At 41.2% G+C, this 22795-nt stretch overlaps 1 protein-coding gene across 1 annotated transcript; it reads left to right on the top strand.

The window, feature by feature from the left end:
* The first annotated feature begins 15756 nt into the window (after positions 1–15756).
* LOC134479804 (protein NYNRIN-like) lies at positions 15757–18842 on the top strand. The gene is made up of 2 exons (XM_063264475.1): positions 15757–16716; positions 17368–18842. Exons 1-2 carry the CDS (start codon positions 16707–16709, stop codon positions 18012–18014), a joined length of 657 nt encoding a protein of 218 aa, XP_063120545.1. The 5' UTR covers positions 15757–16706; the 3' UTR covers positions 18015–18842.
* Positions 18843–22795: the final 3953 nt, after the last annotated feature.

Genomic DNA, 22795 nt, shown 5'->3' with positions numbered 1-22795 from the left:
TTCTGCTATTATAATAATGGATTAAACAGATGAAACTGTAAGCCAACCCAATTAAATGTATTACTTTTTAAGAGTTGCTGTGGCCATGTTGTCTCTTCACAGCAATGAAATCCTAAGTAGGACACCCTCCTATGCACCTCTCTTCTCTCTCAAATTCATGGACTGTTTCTCTTTAATTATTGTGATACACACACACACACACACACACACACACACACACACTCCCCTAATGTCGAAATCCAAACAAAACAATCTTCTACTGTTACCATTGGTTTTTCATACATTGTGTTTATATAAATATTTATAGTTAAATATGAAGTCTTAAAACAAGAGATGAAGTCTTTCTCAATATAGTATGTTCAAGCCCATTCTGCATTGATGATATACAGTGATTCTCTGTAGATGTTTAACCTAATACTTGGTTTTTATAGTTAGCCTTGTTATAGCATTCTGTGTGGGACATAAGCATAGAGTTCTCTATATTTTAAAATAAATACTTCTTAAACCACAAAGTAATGCACACATTTTTAAACTCATCAAGGTTCAAATTTCCAGCTGCAATACAACAGTCAGTTTGCTCAGTTCTATGATTTCCTACACCCCTGTCCACATTTTAAACCTAAAAATTTATTAAATTGATGGGGATATTTTCTGATTGCCTTTCAGAGGAGAATTTTGTCTTAGTGTTGAAACAGCCTGTTTTTCCATTAATCCTTTTCAGGTTTCTTTTTCTCCTAAAATATGAGAGTTTGTGAAATAATTTATTCAATATAAATTTACACTTTCAATGCAGTGAACATTGGAGACAATCCAAAAACGCACAGAATACACTTCTATTATTGACAATAATTATTTTCATCCATTGAGACTATTTCTGCAAATATTTCTAATTAAATAAAAAGTCTTTCTCAATAGCATGTTCAAGCCAATTTTATATGGCTAGTTTTCAAACACAGTGATTCCCTGTGGATGATTTATCCAACACGCCACTTCTATATTTAGGTGCGTTTGTTAGGGAGTCCCCAAAGATAAATTTGTGACTTTGAGAAAGTTAATGTGAGCTGGGACTTTGCTTATTTCAAGGTACAATTTAGATATTGGGAAGATAATTTTAAAACTTAGTAAATTGATCTACTTTGTCACAATTAGTTATTAATTATAGTAGGCCAACTAAATGATTCTCAAAAGGGGAAATGAAACTTTTGTATTCTACTGTGAATTACCTTCATTTAAGTCTGTGTAAAACATCTCAATAATTTAATCAGGCTCAGAGGGATTATTAAAAAGTGAATTTAGCAAGGAACAAAATTGGAAGTAATTCAACAAATCCCTGAATAGATGATTACAGAGAGTTTCTGTATGTGTTGTGTTCTGCATGTGGCACAGAAAGGGTTTCAGTAAGTGGCACATTAGATGTTAAGGACCACAGAATCATAGAGAAATTTTTAAGTTTAAGTTTTCAGAGTTACATACACATACTGAGAGAGAGAGAGAGAGAGAGAGAGAGAGAGAGAGAGAGAGAGAGAGAGAAATCTTTTGGGTGGATGCAAACAATATTAGACTATTTATCAAAGAGTTCATATATTATGTTTTTAACTTTTAACACATAACTTTGATATGTTTGCAACCATATTTGGATTCCTTCCATTCCTTACACCATACTTCTTTCTTTCTCTTTTAAATTTATTTGAAAAAGTAATTTATAGTTTTCATTATAAATGATTCTCTTTAATCCTTGTAACTTAATATAGGTCTGATACCCACTTATTCTTTCAGTGGAAATGGCATTGCATAATATATTAGTGTAGCTTAGAAAAGATGGAAGAAAATAAAGCTATTTTTTATGAAAGTCTTTCCCTTTTCTGTAAAAATCATGTAGCAGAAGTTCCTGCTGCTTTTAGTACAGTTATGTAAAAATAATATTTTGTATGATTCCTTCCAAAGATTTTTCAAAAAATATTTTTCTTTTAAGAAGCTCATTTTGAATGTTAAGATACATGTTAGTAATTTCTTTGATATGCTATTAAAATTTATGAAGTCACTTGTAAGAGGACCAAAAATGTTAAATACAGAAGAGAATGAAATGCTAAGAATGTTGTATTTCTATAATGTACATATAAAATAATCTTTAGAAATGAAAGCAAGGCATTGTGCTGTCAATCAACATTGAAGCATTTTGTAGTTTGTGACTGAAGCTAAATCAATATATTAAGTGATTATTCCAAACCTATCCTTTCACATTTTCCAGAACCTACATCAAATAGAGGACATAAATTTCCACTAAATGAGACAGTTAGTGCCTTAAATATTAAATATGTCCCTAAAGACTATGCATATTTATATCATTTTTTATATTATTACTTTTAACAACAGATTATCAATGGTTATGCTGTACAAAATAATTATTCCTAAGGAAAAGTTTATTTTTCCTTGTCTATGTCATATGATTATTCACATAAATAATATCACCAAACACTCAAAATCATAATCTACCTACAGATAGGAAGTAAAACCTTTATAAGAAAACAAAAAAAATGAGTTATATTTCAGGTACTCTCATTTAATGTTTAATATTATATATGATATATGTATGTAGACTGGGTTTAATATTATATATAATATATGTATGGATTTAGACTGGGCATTTCTATGTAGCCCTGACTGACTGACTCTGTAAGCCAGGTTGGCCTTAGATTTTGGCTTTACTCTGCATCCCATGTGCCACAGATTTATTTTACATAATTAATATAATTAAATTATTCTAAGTGAATCCTACTTGAATAATTCCTAAATCAGTAACCAGTGAGGTGACATCTATCACATGGTAGAGAATTTCTTCTTTTTCAAAGTAGTCATTTAATTTTCTGTCATTTTATTTAGTTCTGTGTGAAGTTTTCTTTTTGATCAAAAGTTGTTTTTATTGAGTCCCAATGTAATTTTTAAGATCTACCCCTTATATTCTTTAGAATTGGTCTAATTCTTGTGTGCATCCTTTAAATGCATGATGGCAATGACCAGTTTTCTGGGAAAATAATGAGTTTTCATAAGAGTTGTGGTTAAATCTTGTCTATGCTAGCCAAACATCACAACTCTGCCCACCCCTGTCACCTGACTCTGCTAAAATATTTGACCTTCAATATGTAGTGACACTGATAATTTAACCTAATAATAACTTGTTCTTATAGTTAAAAAACATTTTTTATACTACTATGTTGGTCCTCCCTTTCAAGAGTAATGACATACACTGCATGGACATTCTTGTTAAGAATACTCTGAAACCAATAAAAAAATCATTGAACCAGTGAATTATAAATACTTTATAGTAAATAGAACTGGATGGCAAAAGATGAGTCATGTATGAGATATGTATTCAGCATATTCATATGACAGAGTGAAGAAGCAAAGGACAGAATGAAGAAACTTGAGTAAACTTTAAGTGATATAATACTTTAATGAAAATGCATTTATCACATTATTTGAGCTAAATTTCATGATTGGTCATATTGGATTTTTGGTATGAAATGTGTAGACAGTCAGCTACAGTCATGGTAATTGTGTTCACCAGATGGCACTGCTAAGTTTTTCAACTGCATGTCAATTACATCACCCTTTATGCAGTAGAATAACTACTTTTATTGTGCAGTGAAAATAGAGGTAGGAAGAAAAGTCTTTTCTTATGAGGCATTTATTTAGCAGTCAATATTTTGATTGTGTAAAACTGAAGAACTGTACAAGTTGGTGAAGGTTTATAGTTGCATATAAAGTCTAATTCTAGATACTTTTTAACTAGATGAAACAGTGCTGCCAGTTCAACCACTAGTTAGCAACAGCTATCTGATGTTATTCTTAAGTAGTGACTACTATATTTAGAAGCTGAGCAAAGTATTTATTTAACATTATTTAGAAGTTCTTTTAAATATTCAAAACCTTTAAAATATTTTTGGGAAGGGGGAGGGAAGAGAAGATGACAGAGAGGATATGGGGAGAGACAGCTAAAATTAAAGACCACGTGAAGGGTATTGTGGAAACTTAATACAGTAGAAGTTTCTTAAAATATGTACATATTATGAAGGTGATATAAATGAAATTTCCATATATTGGGAGAGACAGAGCCCCAGCTGGACATCTCTTGCCACCAAATGAAGTTTCCAGTCTCTGGATTGGTTTACATATAGCTGAGTTTTGGGCCAAAGAGGTTCCATGGAAATTCCCATATAACCCAAGCTGTTGCCAAGACCATTGGTTGCTTTCCACAAAATGAAAATAAGGCCTCAAGTTTGAAGACAATACCTCCCCAATTCTTTGAAGAAGTTGACTTTATGGAGAAGTCAAGCTATACCTACATGAAGTTTATGAGAGTAACCAACAAATATCTGAAGTGATGGAAGGCTCACTCCACAAGATGGAACCCATACCCAAAATACTTTTAGAGGCATATTCATGAGTTAGTTTTTTGATTACTAAAAGAATTGACTAATGATAGCTTTGTGTTTGAGGAGAAAACAAGTCTCAGTAATATGAAATCAGGGCTAGCAAGGCTTCCCAGTTGGTTAAGTATTTGCTATGTAAGCATGAGACCTGAATTTGGATTCTCAGCACTTATGTGAAAAGCTGGGTACCTCAGCTTTTTGCTACAATCGCAGAGATGGTGTGCTTGGGGATGATGTATGGAGACAGAAGGATTCCTGGTGCTTTTTAAAAAAAAGATTTATTTAATCTTATTTTATGTATGTGATACACTGTCACTATCTTCAGATGCACCAGAAGAGGGCATCAGAACTCATTACAGATTGTTGTGAGCCACCATGTGGTTGCTGGGATTTGAACTCAGGACCTCTGAAAGAGCAGTCAGTGCTCTTAACCACTGAGCTATCCCTCCTCTTGGTACTTTTTTGACATCCACTGTATTTGAACTAACAAACTTCAGGTTCAGTGAGAGACCCAGTGTCAAAAAATATATCGAGGACTGGGTATGGCTTACTATAAGCATTCTCGCTGCACTATCTCCCAACTCTTTGGGGCACCAAATCTCTTGAGGTTTAGATGTGTCTTCTCTCTCTGAGGCCAGACCAGGAAGTCCTCTGCTGTATATATGTTGGGGGCCTCATATCAGCTGGTGTATGCTTCCTGGTTGGTGGCTCAGTATATGAGAGAACTCGAGGGTCCAGGCTAGTTGAGACTGCTGGTCTTCCCATTGGTTTGCCCTCCTTCTCAACTTCTTCCAGCCTTTCCCTAATTCAATCACAGAGGTCTCTGGCTTCTGTTCATTGGTTGGGTGTAAGTATGTTGACTCTTTCAGCTCCTTTTTGGGCTTCTCGGAGAACAGCCATGCTAGACTCCTGTCTGTTAGCACACTATCGCATCAATAAAGTGTCAGGCCTTGTAACCTCCCCTTGAGCTGGAAACCAATTTGAACCTGTTACTAGATCTCCTTTCCCTTACTCCTTTCACCGTTTTGGTCCCTGACATTCTGGGTCAGAGTTTTTGACTGTGGGATAGCAGCCCCATCCCTCAGTTGATGCCTTTCACTTGTCTTTCTACTGTAGGTGGACTCTACAAGTTCCCTCTCCCAACTGTTGGGCATCTCACCTAAAGTTTTTCCTTTTGAGTCCTGAGCATCTCTCACCTCCCAGGTCTCTAGTACATTCTAGAGGGTCCCCCTACCTCCTAACTCCAAGGTTGCCTGTTTACATTCTTTCTGCTGCCCCTCAGGGCTTCAGTCCTATTTTCCCCACCCAATACCTGATCATGTTCCCCCCTTTTTCCCTCCCTGTACTCTCTCTTGCTCAGGTCCCCTCCATTCCTTGAAAATTATTTAAGAACCTGATGGTAGACTTTATCTTCCCCTAATAATAGAGGAAGATGTTGTGAAAATCTTTATTCTGTGAAACTTTATTCTGTTTAAATAATTGATTATGTGGAAAATTCATTCAAATGTTTGAAAAAAACTTAAGAACATTTAATCATGCTTGATATGGACATGTGTTTGGAACCTTCTTTCACAGTCTTCAATTCACTCATAAAACAGTGTTACAGTTTTGTCAGTTCTCCTTTAAGGAAGATAATAGTGTTAGATATTTTAAAATAAGTCAATAGTACTAAAGTTGAACAGATGGCATTGACATGATAGGATATATTTAATTATATATAAAGTATATTTGATTGCATTTTTCACCTGTAATACATCTGTCTGATGACTCAGGAGATGGTTCAGTGGTTAAGAGCAGTTCCCGATCTAGACCGTCCAAAAGCCTGTGTGTCAGGAGTGCTGTAGACTTGTTCTCTTTCAGCCAGTTATGGGAACAGAGCATTCTGCTTTTAGGCGTGTAGTCATTCCTGTCTTCTGGTCCTCAGGTGTTCCTGTGGGCATGTGTCCTGAGTCCACCAGGCAGGTCACTTGGAGCAGAAAAGTTGGTCTTACCTCTGGTCTCAGGCTTGGAGTCACTTCTTAGAGCTGGTTTTCAGCTCTCCGTGAGGGCCCCCCATTCTCTCAGGACCCTGTGCACAGGTGGCCCAGATGGCACCAGAAATGTGGGCAGAGAGTAGTCTCCTCTGGCTTCCCAGGCATGTCTGCCCCTCTGAAGGTCTAGCTCTCCCTCCCATGGGATTTGGATGCAGGGAGCTGTTTGACCGGGTCCCTTCAAATCCGGGCAGTTTTTGGACTGCAGCGTTGAGTACCCCTATCTTCCTGTTCCCAGAGGCCCTATACAGTTTACTCTTGGGCCAGGGATGTGGGCAAGGGTGGGCAGTACTGGTGTTCTCTCCTGCCCTGCAGTCTCAGGAGTGCCCACCTGTCTGGGCAATGAGCTCTCTCTCCCATGGGGTTTGGGAGCAGGGAGCATATTTGTCCTTCTTTTTGTCATTCAGGGTTGCCTATAATTCCACATTGTAATGCAATGGCATAGTAAGTATTTTTATCTTTGTAATAGATAATAACGAATTGTATTCCTGAAGGGTGTATTATTCTCAAGGGGAATACTTTTTAGAAACAGCAATAAGTTATGATCTGCATTCAATTTGGGCTTTTTTTTTATTATGTTCTCAGGGGCAAGTTGTTGTCAAATATTTCATTGAAGATTCAGGAAACTAAATTATTCTAGTTGTTACTCATTATAAAAGCAGAACAGTAATATTCAAAATGTTCTTTCACATAGTATCCACTAAGATTTTGTAATATAAGTGGGCACATGAACACAGTAGAGGAGAGAGATGCTGAACAATACATTAAAGCTTTCCCTTTCCTTCACTATTGGAAGTTAAATTTGTGTTAACAAAAGATTTGTCTAACCAATGAACACTAAATTTTCAGTCAAACTAGATAAAAGTAATGTAAAGCTGAGACCAGCTGTGTCAGACACTATTTCAAGGCTTTCACAGACCCACTTCTGGTTTGAATAGCACATGGGACTTCCATATAGTTTAAAACTGTTGGCCTTTAGGTAGGAGAGTCTCTCAGTTAGTGTCTGATTTTGTCTTTGCCACTGTGGCTAGCTCTTTACCTCCCTACTCTGCTCTGTCTCCCTTCTGTTACCTCACAGGTCTGCTTTGATTAACCCATCCCTGCTACATCAGCCTCACCTGCCTCTTACTTCCCTAGCTATTGGTTGTCAGATATTTATTATAAACAATCTTCACTAAGACAATACCAATCTCATAGAATTGCCTTTAGGCAATAAGGACAGCCTGGCTTTCATCTTTTGGGCAGTTGTGGAAGGACAAGCATTTACAAACAGAAAACCTTGTGATGCACCATAGAAATGACTACCAAAATCCAACCAACACTTATGTGTAAGTGAATTATTTTTAATATAAATGTAAACAGTGAATAAATCCAGTGGCATATTTATTTACCTTGTGCTTATCCCCAATAACTTCACAGAAAAACCAAGATTTATTTAAAATTCAAAAGCTCAATAGCACCTCAATAGCTGAACAGTTAAATGATGTATCTTAAACATCTGTGCTAATCTGACTACCTCCCAGTCCCAGCTCATCATACTTGCATATTGTTATTGATCTGGTTCTTCACACTCTTTCTTCATAGCTCCAATTCCTTCATCCTCCCAGTGCATCTGAATTTCCCTCTCTTCTTCCTATCACTAGCTGATGTCCCACTCTATTCTCCATTCTGTCCAGCCACTGGGTAATCATTTATTGACAGGGAAGAGAATAAATGTCAGAATTTTTACATAAATTTGAGACAGGATATTCTTGGTATAAGCATTATTGATTGAAACAAGATATGAGGACAGAGAAATCAAAATTTAAATAACACAAGGGTAAACGTTACACAGTTTACAAAACATTATGCCTACACATAGCTCTTTGCCAGTACAGAATTAAAACTTAAAAATACAGAGACACATCTCAATACATATGAAAAGATCACTCCAATAATAGACTCAGGTGGAAATTCACTAGAATACATAATACTTAGAGCATTTATTACAAGCAGCATGAATGAGGAGGCAGGTTAACTAATCTTGGAGGAGTCTCTTAGGGGAGTAGTCTCAGGGCATGATAGTGTAGTCATCCTGCATTAGGAAGTGGAAGTTGGTACTTTGTATACTGATTGTTTTAGCTTATGGTCAACAGTTTCTCAACATCTATATCAGATCACGGGAAAGCCTTGCTATTCCCCTGAGTCTGACATATTTGTCTTCTTGACATACCTATACTCCTGTCATGGATATTATTCTATAGAGGGATACACTTACTCTTTACATTACTTGGGTTCATTTTTCTTATTCTCCCTTTGTACACAGTCAAGTTTCCAGGACTCAACTGGGCAAACAAGAACACTTCTATTTTCCTAATGTGTTTTTGCAACAAAACATTGAAAGAGTTGAAGGAGTTTGCAACCCCATAAAAACAATAATGCCAACCAACCAGAACTTCCAGGGACTAAACCACTACTGAAAGACTATGCATGGACTGACCCAGGGCTCCAACTGCATATATAGCAGAGAATAGCCTTGTTGGGTCACCAGTGGAAAGGGAAGCCCTTGGTCCCACCAAGGTTGGACCCCCCAGTGCAGGGGAATTTGGGGGTCAGTAAGGGGGATGTATGGGGTGAATACCCATATGGGGGGAGAGGGGAGTGGATGGGGGCTTATGGAAGGAAACCTGGAAGGGGAATAACATTTGAAATGTAAGTAAAGAAATATATCTAATAAAAATTTATTAAAAAATATTGAGTCCCTCAACTTTGTACTATGTTTATTTCTTAATCTGGTCTTAAATTCAGATGACAATAACAATTCTGAGGAAAATAATATTAGCATGCGATTGGCTATGGCACATTCCAAAGAGAAAAGTCAGAAGCTTCCTTGTGCTGACTTTGATTCACCTGTGCTCCAAATAACTTAAAAAATGATTGATGAAATAAAGGCCAGGACAGGACAACAAGTGTTGTTATTAAGAAATCATTCTCAAGCTCCCTGATGAAAGCTCACATTCTTCTTTAATATTTTAGGTATGAGTAGGCATCTGGTTAGAAGTCAAAAGAAGAGATTTTTGTCACTAAACTGCAGAACCCATAGTAGAATGAAACTCTACAATTAGGCAGAAAGCACACTTGGTAAAGGATGGAATTTAATTGAATGTTTAGCAGAGGAAATTTTCTAGCAAAATGATGATCTTGTTACTTAAATAAAATGTGAGAGAGAGGAAAAAAAGGTAAGTTGAGCTGACAATTGTTAAACAAAAAGAAATAAGAACTTGATGACTTTAGACCTATTATATTAACAAATCAGAAGCAATATAATTTACTTGAAAAATGGGATGTGGGATGGAATGATTAAATGTGTAGCTTAATTTTCAACTGATTTAAAATCCAATTTGGAACAAAAGGGTCTTCTTGTGTCTTTATTGGATAGAAAAATGTACCCAACAGTTGCATGCTCTATTGTTCATATTTTCTTGCTTTGTAGGGATGGAGTCACAAACTTTATTAATGGAGAACAGAAATGGATTTCATGAAAATTTATTGTTAATTTAAAGACAGTACCTATGTTAATAAAATGTACTTCAACATACCATATCTTGATCATTTGTAAGAAATTGCCTAAAATATGACTTGTGAAAAATCACATCATAGTCACCAAAGTAATCCTTTGGGATTCACAAACAACTCTGAAATAAAGATATCACTCTTTGTTTCCGGCCATCTACTTAGTTGCCTTACTGGGGAACTTTCTTGCTATGACAATAAACACTCCAGACCTTACTCTTCAAACACATACATATTTTTTTTTCTGTGAAACCTATTACAGCTTGAGGTTTGTTTCACTCTAGTCATGATACAAAAGATACCAGTAGACCTTGTAAAGTAATTTCATTTTTGGGCTGTGATATGTGTGCCTTCCTTCCTTCCTTCCTTCCTTCCTTCCTTCCTTCCTTCCTTCCTTCCTTCCTTTTTCCCTCCCTCCCTCCCTCCCTCCCTCCCTCCCTTCCCTCCTTCTCAGCTTTGATGATGACTTTTCCTTTCTGTAGACGTGTGTGTGTGTGTGTGTGTGTGTGCTTGTGTGTGTGTGTGTGTGTGTGTGTGCTGATCTAGTCACTGATGCAAGTGCTTGCAATCTCTCATGTTTCACTTTTATTTTCAATTTTGTCACCTGTGTATACATCACTGGAACCCTCTGAGGATGTCAATTGCAATTAATGACTAGGCAGCATTTTCTATTTGTTTTTTATTCCTTATTATGACATATTATTTTTATGGATTATCCAACCTGATCTACTTAAGGACCAGCTCCAACTGGTCTTCTGAAAGTTAGTTCTTTGTCTTTGTCTTATACTGTCTTTATCCCAGTTATACCAAAGTAAGATGCAAAGATCACTCTGTCAAGTTGTATTCAGTGAATTTTCTTGAGAATGAAACTTCACAACGGATCATACTTTTGTAAGTTTGAAAGTGTTTAGACATTTGCTCTCTCTTGCTCTCTTCCCCTTTTACCCTCTTTCCCCTTTGTCCCTTCTCTTCCCGTTCCCCTCCCCTCTCTTTCCATATGCTCATGGCCGGCTTCTACTCCTCCTTTCTCTCTCTCTCTCTCTCTCTCTCTCTCTCTCTCTCTCTCTCTCTCTCTCTCTGCCCCTACTACCCTCTTCACTCCTCTTCTCATGTCCCAAATAAATGCTATTCTATACTATACCATCCCATTGTGTGGCTGGTCCCTCAGGGAAAGTTATGTCCCAGCATGGACCTGCAGAGTCAACCTTTCCCCAATACCTCACCACACCTCCATAGAACATATCCTCTCTTTCTTTATTTTTTTATAAACACATTAGGGACATTGACCCATTGTAAATTTACAAATGTGTTTGTGATTGTACAAAGAATAGTTATATCATGTTAGGCATACTCATGACCTTGTTACTGTTTCATGTGGACATGAGATACTATTTGTGTCAAGTCGACAAGGGGTGGATTGTAGTGGCTATTACTGGCTGTCAGCTTGACTATATCTGGAATGGACTATAATCCAGAATTGTAAGGCTCACCTGTGATCTTATTCTTGAGGCTTGGAAGTACAAGTTTCTGACCCGGATCTTGGCATGGAGCTCCTTAGTCTTGAGACATAATGCAGGGACTGAGGTAAGGAGACTTCAGAGTTCAAGGTCATCTGGGACAAAGCAAGTCCCAGACCCAGGCATGGTGGTACACACCTTAAATCTGGGCCACACCTTCTGCCACCTCTTCTTCACCTGCCTGCCTTGTGGGACTGAGTAACTGCTAGACCCTTGAACTTCCATTTGCAGCTGCTGCTGACCATTGTTGGGGAGTTGGACTACAGACTATAAGTTATCAACAAATTCTCTTACTATATAGAGACTACCCATAAATTCTATGACTCTAGAGAACATTGACTAATACAGTATCTATGTTGGAGTCAGAAACAAACACCTATTACCTGTCCCAGGAAGATAAAGGACCCATAATCCTGACTCAGTGACCTTCATCCAGAAACGTACAGCTGGGACTATCTACTTCTTATGATATGACTAATTGCATTTTTGGCTTCTGTAACCTTCTTATGCAGACATTCAAGGGCTATTTTGAAGTAGCCTTGACTATGTAATCTTGGCAAAGCAAAACAGCTCCTGGCTTGCTTGTGTAGATACTCAAGGTTTTCTTGTGTGTTTCCCTTTAAAAAATCATTCTCTTACCCCCCTTTGCACGGCAATTTCAAATTTGTCTCAGAAATTGTTGTCCTACTAGCTGTAATAAATAAATCTTTAATTTTTTTTTTAAAAAAGTGTTTAGACATGATCAACTACGACCTTGTGAGGTCTGTCCACTAGATGATGCTGTGAAGTTTTTTGCCTTGTCAATTTCTCACTGTTTACATGGTAGTAAAGTATACTCATGGTTCTGGTAATGGGAAAGTGTAGTAAAAGTAATTGTTTTTACAAAGGCATTTGTTATAAGTAAACAATTTGAATGTATGCAATTGAAGATGGGTGTAATTTGCTGTAAGTTTGTGTAATATATAATATTATATATGTATATATAATATTATTACTTTTACAGGTTTAGCAATGCTGCTGCCAGATCACTCCACTTGTTATCAGCAACTCTTTTCAACTTTTTCTTGATTAGTGGCAACTGTATGTAGAGACCGAGGGAAAAATATTTGCTGAATTTTACATATGCCTTGCTTTATAAAGTAAAAGATTAAATTACAGTAGTGAATCAATTTACAACTTAAAATGATTTAGAATGATATTGAAAGACCCCAGCTTAGCAGCAGTAACGCCATTTTGCAAGGCTGTACTTAAGATGACTGGTTCAGGGAAAGGTTAGAACACTGAGTACACAGCGGCTGCCAAGCAAGATATGTTTGGTTGAAGGCCTGGCAACAGGACGACTTCGGTTGAGCACCTGACAATGAAAAAAAGCCCCAGGAGAGGTCCCACACCCTGGTGGGGGGCCGAGTCAGTCGTTATGTTCCAAGAAGGTAGCTAAGAAACTTGCCCCCGGGCTGAACCCTTGGGGGGCCGAGTCAGCCGTTATGTTTCTGGAAGGTAGCTAGGAAACTTGCCCCCGGGCTAAACCCTTGCCATATTAGAATCCACCAATTATATCCCTGTAACCATGCATCTGCTTCTGTATGCTTGCTTCTGCTCCCCAAAATCCTATAAAAGCCCATCCTTGGTTCTGTGGGGCGCGCCAGTCCCCCGAGTGACTGAAGCGCCCGCAGGTGCCTGTGCCTGTGTATCCCGACTATAAACCAAATCCTCTTGCTGATTGCATCCTGTGGTGTCTCGGTCTGGTCTTTGGAGTTGGAGGGTCTCCATCCCGAGGGAAAGTTCTCCCTGAGAGCTTTTCATTTGGTGCGTTGGCCGGGAAAGGAGATCCTCCACCCAGGGACCACCGACCACCCACTGGGAGTAAGCCGGCCGGCGTCTGTCTGTCTGTCTGATTTTGTCTCGTTCTGCCTTATTCTGTCTGTTCTGTGAGCGCTCAGCCAGGTCTGTTCTGTGAGCGCTCAGCCAGGTTCTGTGAGCGCTCAGCCAGGTCTGTTCTGTGAGCGCTCAGCCAGGTCTGTTCTGTGAGCGCTCAGCCAGGTCTGTTCTGTGAGCGCTCAGCCAGGTCTGTTCTGTGAGCGCTCAGCCAGGTTGTTTGGAATTTGGGCGGGACGAAGAAGGAGCTGACGAGCTCGGACTTCTCGCCCCGCAGCCCTGGAAGACGTTCCAAGGGTGTTAGGGGCCCGACTTTTCGGGGCCCAATCTGGGAGAGGAGAAAGATCCAGACTAACGGCACCTCTGTCTGTAGTTTTGGCTTTCAGAGGGCCCCGGACCTTTGCCACCTCCATCTGACTTTTTGCTTTCAGTTTGGTACCAAAGCCGTGCAGCACGCCTGTCTGTTGTTTGTTTGACTGTTGGTGTTGTTTGTTTTCTCTGTGTTCTAATCTTCCTTAGAACTAACATGGGACAGTCCCTAACAACGCCCCTAAGTCTCACTCTTGATCATTAGAAAGACGTCCACGACCGGGCACACAACCAGTCCGTCGAGGTTAAAAAAAAAAAAAAGGAAAATGGCAGACTCTCTGCACATCCGAGTGGCCCACTTTCGGAGCGGGATGGCCAGTGAATGACACATTTAATAAGATCATTATTTTACAGGTTAAAGATTGGGTCGTCCACGGACATCCTGACCAGGTTTCTTATATTATCACTTGAGAGAGTCTCGCCTTAACCCCCCCCCCCCCCGGGCAGAACCCTTCGTGGACCCGAATTGGCCTCCCCTCAACCCCCAGCCTGTCCCCTCGGCCCCGCCCGGTCCGCCGGCCACGTCTTCCTCTCTCTACCTTTGTGAAATCAGAGCCTTCTAAGAAACCTGTCCTCCCGGCAGACCCAAACTCCCCTCTCATAGATCTTCTCTCTGACAGGCCCGGCTGAAACGGAGGAGGCAGAGCCGCCGGCCAGATCAGTTGCTGGGCCACAGTCTGATAAGGGTTTCTCCCCTGTCGCAGGGAGATTGCGCAATAAGCGTGAGGTGATGCCAGATTCAACCTCCCAGGCTTTCCCACTTAGACAGGGAACCGGTGGCCAGACCCAATACTGGCCGTTTTCAGCAGCTGACATTTACAATTGGAAACAACACAACCCTTCTTTCTCCAAAGATCCGGTGGCACTCACCGACCTAATAGAATCTGTTTTACTTACCCACCAGCCTACTTGGGATGACTGCCAACAGCTCTTACAGGCCCTCTTAACCTCAGAAAAAAAACAAAGAGTGTTCCTAGAGGCCAGAAAGCATGTTCTGGGAGATGATGGGCGTCCCACCCAGCTGCCTGAAAAAAATTGATGCTGCATTCCCACTTAAGAGACCAAACTGGGATTTTAATACAGCTGAAGGTAAGGGACACCTACGCCTTTATCGCCAGTCGCTTCTAGCGGGTCTCCGAGGGGCTATACGACGCCCTACTAATTTGGCTCAGGTAAAACAGGTATTACAGGAAGCAGGGGAAACTCCCTCCGCCTTTCTAGAGAGACTTAAGGAGGCCTACCGTATGTACACTCCCTATGACCCAGATGACCCAGGACAAATGACGAGTGTCTCTATGTCCTTCATCTGGCAGGCTGCTCCAGATATCAGGACTAAGTTACAGAGGTTAGAAAATTTGCAGGGCTATACATTACAGGATTTACTTAAAGAAGCTGAAAAGATTTTTAATAAGAGAGAGAATTGAGTCGAATCTTGGCCGCCGTAGTTCAGGGCCAAGAAAGGAAGGGAGATAGGGGGGAGCTTGAAAGGGGCTGAAGCTGGATAAAGATCAATGTGGCTATTACAAAGAGAAAGGGCACTGGGCCAGAGAGTGCCCCAAGAAGCCTGGCGGACCCCGAAAGCCTCGACCACGAACCTCCCTCTTGGCTCTAGATAAAGATTAGGGAGGTCAGGGCCAGGAGCCCCCCCCCCCCGAGCCCAGGGTAACGCTTAAGTTGGGGGGCAGCCGGTTACTTTCCTGGTAGACACAGGAGCCCAGCATTCAGTCCTCACTCAAGCTTCAGGACAACTCAGCGACTGGACGGCCTGGGTACAAAGAGCTACTGGTGAGAAACAATACCGATGGACTACGGACCGCTGGGTTCAGCTGGCTACTGGTAAGGTGACCCATTCCTTCTTACATGTTCCAGACTGCCCGTACCCTCTGCTGGGCCGTGACCTGCTCACCAAACTAAATTCATTTTGAGGAAGGAGGGGCCCAAATAACTGGCCCCCACGGAACTCCCCTTCAAGTTCTAACCCTACAATTAGAGGATGAATATAGACTATATGAACCGGGACAGGACACTGGCTTGGGCAGAGACTGGTGGGATGGGGTTGGCGCTCCAACAGCCCCCCTTAATTACAACTCCAGTCTCCATAAAACAATACCCCCTGTCACATGAAGCTTATCAAGGTATAAGGCCTCACATTACGAGGCTTCTAGATCAAGGCATCCTAATCCCCTGCCGGTCGCCTTGGAATACGCCTCTTCTGCCTGTTAAGAAACCCGGCACTGGAGATTATAGGCCAATACAAGACTTGAGAAAGGTCAACAAGAGGATAAAAGATATTCATCCGACTGTTCCAAACCCTTACAATTTGCTCAGTAACTGTTCATCGATGAGAAACAGGGGTATGCTAAAGGGGTCCTAACACAAAGGTTGGGACCCTGAAAACGCCCTGTGGCCTACCTGTCTAAGAAATTGGACCCTGTGGCCTCCGGCTGGCCACCGTGCCTAAAGATGGTGGCTGCTATTGCTGTCCTGATCAAGGATGCTGGAAAATTGACTTTGGGACAGCCACTCACCATCCTAGCACCCCACACAGTGGAGGCCTTGGTAAAGCAGCCCCCAGACCGCTGGCTCTCTAATTCTCGCACCAAGCCTTGTTACTGGATGCAGAACGGGTTCAGTTTGGGCCCGTAGTCGCCCTCAATCCTGCCACCTTGCTTCCTCTACCAGAGGAGGCAAAACAGCATGACTGCCTACAAATCCTCGCAGAAGTACATGGAACCAGGCCGGACCTATCGGACCAGCCTCTTCAGAATGCTGACCACACATGGTACACGGATGACAACAGCTTCTTGGCAGAGGGAGAGTGAAAGGCTGGAGCTGCGGTCACTACGGAGGACAAAGTGATTTGGGCGAAAGCCCTGCCTGCTGGTACCTCCGCACAACGGGCTGAACTCATCGCCTTGACTCAGGCGTTCAAGATGACAAAAGGTAAGAGGCTAAATATATATACAGACAGCCGTTATGCCTTTGCCACGGCACACATCCACGGGGAGATCTACCGGAGGCGGGAGCTGCTCACATCTAAGGGTAAAGATATTAAAAATAAGGCTAAAATTCTGGCCCTCTTAGAAGCCCTATTCTTGTCCAAAAGACTGAATATTATGTATTGTCCAGGACACCAGAAATGGCACAACCCAGAGGCACGAAGAAACCGGCTGGCCGATGCCACGGCATGAAAAGCGGCCATGAGCAAACAAATCTTGCCCTTAAATAGCCCAGACCAACCCACGCCCCCACCAGTGGGACAAACCAGTTGGGTTTATGCCCATGAGGACATAGAGCTCCTAAAAAAATGGGGGCCATCTACCACCCTCAACTAAAACAGTGGGTCTAATTGATCTCCTTTTTACATAAATTAACCCATTTGGGGTTTAAGAAGATAAAAACCTTACTAGATCGGGAAGAGATAAATCTGTGTTTTTTTTTTAAATCGGGACAAAGCGATACAAAAGGTGACTGAGAGTTACAAAGCGTGCGCTCAGGTTAACCCGGAAAGGACCATGATTAGACAAGGAGTTTGTCCTAGGGGACACCGTCCCGACATCCATTGAGAAATTGATTTTACTGAAATTAAACCAGGTATATATGGATACAAGTATCTCCTAGTGTTTGTAGACACCTTCTCAGGATGGGTCAAAGCCTTCCCCACGAAACACGAGACTACAAAAATGGTCACCAAGAAGCTCCTCGAGAAAATCTTTCCCAGGTATGACATGCCTCAAGCGTTGGGGTCGGACAACGGGCCCGCTTTCGTCTCCCAAGTAAGTCAGTTGGTGGCCAAATTGCTGGGGATTGATTGGAAATTACATTGTGCCTATAGACCCCAGAGTTCAGGTCAGGTAGAACACATGAATAGAACAATTAAGGAGACTTTATCCAAACTTACGCTTGCAACTGGCTCAAAGGATTGGGTGGCCCTCCTTCCCCTAGTTCTATATCGGGCCCGGAATACCCCGGGCCCCCATGGTCTAACTCCTTTTGAAATAATATATGGAACACCACCCCCATTTGTCCATTTCTTTGATTCAAACATTGCTGATTTTGCTGACAGCCCTTCTCTGAGGGCCCATTTACAGGCCCTACAGATTGTGCAGAGAGACGTCTGGAGACCTTTGGCCACTGCTTACCAGGACAAGCTTGAGCATCCGGTGGTGCCACACCCGTTCCAGATTGGAGACACCGTGTGGGTGCACAGACACCAGACCAAGAATCTCGAGCCACGGTGAAAAGGACCCTACACCGTCCTCCTGACTACCCCGACCGCCCTAAAGGTAGACGGAGTCTCGGCTTAGATCCACACACCACATGTCAAGGCAGTCCGGTCTGAGGAATTGACTAATCACAACACTACACCCCAGACATGGAGAGTTCAGCGCATTCCAAACCCCTTAAAGTTAAAACTCCTACGTGGCTCCTCCTAGCCCTTTTGTGGCCTAGAGTCAGTGGGGGAATAAGCCCCCACCAGACAGAAATTTCTTGACCAAGTCGAGTGAAAGATTTCACTCAAAGTTAGCAAAAAATGGGGGAATGAAAGACCCCAGCTTAGCAGCAGTAACGCCATTTTGCAAGGCTGTACTTAAGATGACTGGTTCAGGGAAAGGTTAGAACACTGAGTACACAGCGGCTGCCAAGCAAGATATGTTTGGTTGAAGGCCTGGCAACAGGACGACTTCGGTTGAGCACCTGACAATGAAAAAAAGCCCCAGGAGAGGTCCCACACCCTGGTGGGGGGCCGAGTCAGTCGTTATGTTCCAAGAAGGTAGCTAAGAAACTTGCCCCCGGGCTGAACCCTTGGGGGGCCGAGTCAGCCGTTATGTTTCTGGAAGGTAGCTAGGAAACTTGCCCCCGGGCTAAACCCTTGCCATATTAGAATCCACCAATTATATCCCTGTAACCATGCATCTGCTTCTGTATGCTTGCTTCTGCTCCCCAAAATCCTATAAAAGCCCATCCTTGGTTCTGTGGGGCGCGCCAGTCCCCCGAGTGACTGAAGCGCCCGCAGGTGCCTGTGCCTGTGTATCCCGACTATAAACCAAATCCTCTTGCTGATTGCATCCTGTGGTGTCTCGGTCTGGTCTTTGGAGTTGGAGGGTCTCCATCCCGAGGGAAAGTTCTCCCTGAGAGCTTTTCAATATATAGCTCAATATCTAATGTATTTACATAAGCAGGGTCCTAAGTTCAATCCAGACCATTAGAAAACAAAAGTAGTTCAACAAAATCCAGGCAGTGGCACACATAGTTATTATAGTTACAATGTTTTAAAATTATTACATAATTATTTCTTAAACACTGTGTGTTGGGGGACAGGATAAGGAGGGTACCACTATTTGGACAGATGTTCCCCAAAGGCCTACCTGTAAAATTTTGGTCCCTCAGGTAGCATCATAGATGGTGGCACTTTTGAGTTGCTGGTTCTTACTCAGGTCATTGAAGCTGTGACCAGAGAGGGAACTGTCAGGTCCTGACTTTCTTCTCATCTTACTTTCACTATTTCTCTTCATCTTCCTTTCTTTCTTTGCCATACTTTACTTCTTTGAACAAGATGCAAGTAGGCATACTCCTACCATGGTGTTTTTCTCTTATCATGTGTCACAATACAATACAAAACAAAACAAAACAAACAAACAAACCAATGGAAAGCTCACTATAAGCTGGGACTTGAATCTCAGGATGTAAGAGTTAAAATAAACCTCTCTTTACTTTATAAGTAGATCACATCATGAATACACACATAGTTAACTGTTGTTTTAAAAAAATCTTAGATGTTCGATTTTCCAAATGAAGATTCAGGAGCTAGATGCTGTGATGAAAGCCTGCTATCTCAGAGAGCCAGAGAAAGCATCCATTTGAACTTCCTATAAGGAAAAAAACTCTTTCTCCTTCTCCATGCTGCTAAAATACCCTTCAACTCAAAAGACTGTTCTTTCTGTTTACTTATGTTCACTCCCTGTCAGATTGGTTGTTTGCTCTGCCTCTTGACCAAGGGTTGACTTTATTTAGCTCTTGGATTAAAAGTGTGTGCTAGGGCTGAATCTCACCACAACAAGGTTTTTCTAGTTCACAATCTTTGGGTTCACAATTGTTAAGGCCTTGGTAAAAAGTTAAGACGGAGGTAACTATTACATGACTAAGCTGCCATTATAAGGAGATTTTCTCATATGTTGTTTCTGCTGTTACTAGGAACCTTTTTCATGTCCAAACTGATTGCATATTCTGCTATATACTGTGCCCTTGGAAACCAATCACAATAGATAACAGTAGAAGTGGTTTTCATAGTTACCCACAATATGCTTGGACCCAAACCAACCACCCAGCAGTACTTCCTGCACCAATGTATACACTTTTATCATATTTGTTTTTATAAGCTGACCCTGGGATGAACACCCACATAAGAGAGACATCTGCATCTATTTAAAATAAAACTTCCATTTTGACTAGGACCCTAAGATCTTAAGATCTCTCTGGAAACTGACATTTTACTTGTCAGAAAGAGATGTATGTGGGTAACTGACATTCTGGCTGGCAAGTGAGACATCAATGTTAGGCAAGTCTTATCCTGCTAGACAAGTTAAAGCATGAATATTAGACAAGACAAGTCCCCTGCCACAGTTGAATACCCCCAATCATTGGGAATAGGATAAATGTACAACAAAGACAGGTTCCTAAAGAAATCTCTATCCCTAAATCCTGAATGGTGGAATAACAGCACATATGATTGCAGATTTTAGGCTTAAAAATACTGTATGATCTTGACTCATTATCACAATTCACTTCCTGAATCTGGACCATGGTTCTGATTGATCAGTCCTGGGGTGTAGGCTCAATAAACGATCCCTGTCTGACTGAGATTGGTGTTTGTGTGGTTTGTGGCCCTCAACATGATCAAATATCCTGCAATAGTAAAGAGAAACAGATTGACAGAAAAACATCTATTGTGAAAATCAAGTGAAAAAATATCATCTTGTGCACTGAATATTCTAGAATGCTAGTAAAACTGTGTTTACAGGTTTCTATCATAGCTCATAATGTGCAATGGTTTCTTTCCATTGACAATGCCCTCAAGTTACTCTTTTTCCTTGGGTTATAGCCTACAAAAGAACTGGAGATATTTCTTTCCATTTAAGGTCGTCTGATGCAAACGATTTATTCTTCTACGTATTAAAATTAAAAATAGGTACTTCTTTTATACCATAGCCCTACAACAGTTTTGTCTCTACTCCGCCCAGCTCCCCAACCTCACCTCTCTCCCAGATCAACTCCCCCTACATTTGCCTTCACAAAGAAGTAGACCTTTGTACTGGCTTTTGTGTCAACTTGATACAAGCTAAAGTCATAGAGAAGAAATAGTCTCAGTTGAGGAAATGCTTCTATATAATCCAACTGGAATGGGCTGGAGAGATGGCTCAGTGGTTAGGAACACTGACTGTTCTTCCGGAGGTCCTGAATTCAAATTCCAGCAACCACATGGTGGTTCACAACTATCTGTAATGAGATCTGATGCCTTTTTCTGGTGTGTCTGAATATAGCTACAGTGTACTTATATATAATAAATAAATCATTAGAAATATTTTAAAAAATCCAGCTGGAAGACATTTTCTCAATTAGTGATCAATGGGGTTTGAAGTGGACTTGTGAATCGTGAATAGTACCTTACCTGGGATTATGGCTTTGAGTTCTATAAGAAAGCAGGCCGAGCAAGCCAGGAGAATAAACCAGCAAGCACCATTACTGTGTGGCTCCTGACTTTAGGTTCCTGCCCTTTTTGAGTTCTTGTACTTACTTCCTTTGGTATGAAAAGCAATGTGGAAGCATAAGCTGAATAAACTCCTTCCTTCACAACTTATTTTTTGGTCATAGTGTATTGCTGAAGCAGTAGAAACCCTAACTAAGACAGCCTCTAAAAGACAACAACTGAATATGAAAAAACATATTTTCTGAAAGCTCTGTGTTGTCAATTAATGCCACTCGAGCTGCAGGAATCTCTGCTGTAGACTCCTTTTGTAACATTTTTTGTTTCAGTTTTTTATTTAGTAGTTTATGTTTGTACATTTCAAATGTTATCCCCTTTCCCAGTCCCCTCTCTCCCATTCTCTCTGCCCCTGCTTCTAAGAGGATGCTCCAGCTCACACCCACCCACTCCCACCTGAACACCCTAGCATTACCCAAAACTGGGGAACCAAGTCTTTACAGGACCAAGGGCTTCTCCTCCTACTGATGCCAGACAATGCCATCCTCTGCTAAATATGCAGCTGGAGTCATGGGTCCCTCCATGTGTACTCTTTTATTGGTGGTTTAGTCTCTGGAAGTACTGGGGGGTTTGGTTTGTTGTTCTTCCTACAGGGTTGCAAACCCCTTCAGTTCCTTCAGTCTTTTCTCTAACTCCTTCATTGGGGTCCCTGTGCTCAGTCGGATTGTTAGCTGCAAGCATCTTAATCTATATCAGTAAGGCTCTGGCAGGGCCTCTCAGGAGACATCCATATCAGGCTCTTGTCAGGAAGCACTTATGGGTATCAGCAATAGTGACTGCGTTTGGTGGCTGCATATGGGATGGATCCCCAGGTGTGCCAGTCTCTGGATAGCCTTTCATTTCAGTCCCTGCTACACTCTTTGTCCCTGCATTTCCTCCTGTAGTTTGTTCAGTCTTCTAAGAAAGACTGAAGCATCTGCACTTTGGTTGTCCTTCTTCTTGAGCTTCATGTGGTCTGTGAATTGTAATTTAGGTATTCCAAGCTTTTGGACTAATATCCACTTATCAGTAGGTATGTAACATGTGTGTTCTTTTGGGATTGCATTACCTTACTCAAGATATTTTCTGGTTCCATCCATTTGCCTAAGAATTTCATAAAGCCATTTTTTTAATAGCTGAGTAGTACTCCATTGTGTAAATGTACCACACTTTCCGTATCCATCCATTTTTCGAAGGACACCTGCGTTCTTTCCAGCTTCTGGCTATTATAAGTAAGACTGCTACGAACATGGTGAAGCATGGGTCTTTGTTATATGTTGG

This window comes from Rattus norvegicus, chromosome 7 (assembly GCF_036323735.1).
Source record: "Rattus norvegicus strain BN/NHsdMcwi chromosome 7, GRCr8, whole genome shotgun sequence".
In the NCBI taxonomy this organism is placed as follows: domain Eukaryota; kingdom Metazoa; phylum Chordata; class Mammalia; order Rodentia; family Muridae; genus Rattus; species Rattus norvegicus.
Note: the sequence above shows the minus strand (reverse complement) of the source record. Positions and strands in the feature narration are given on the sequence as shown.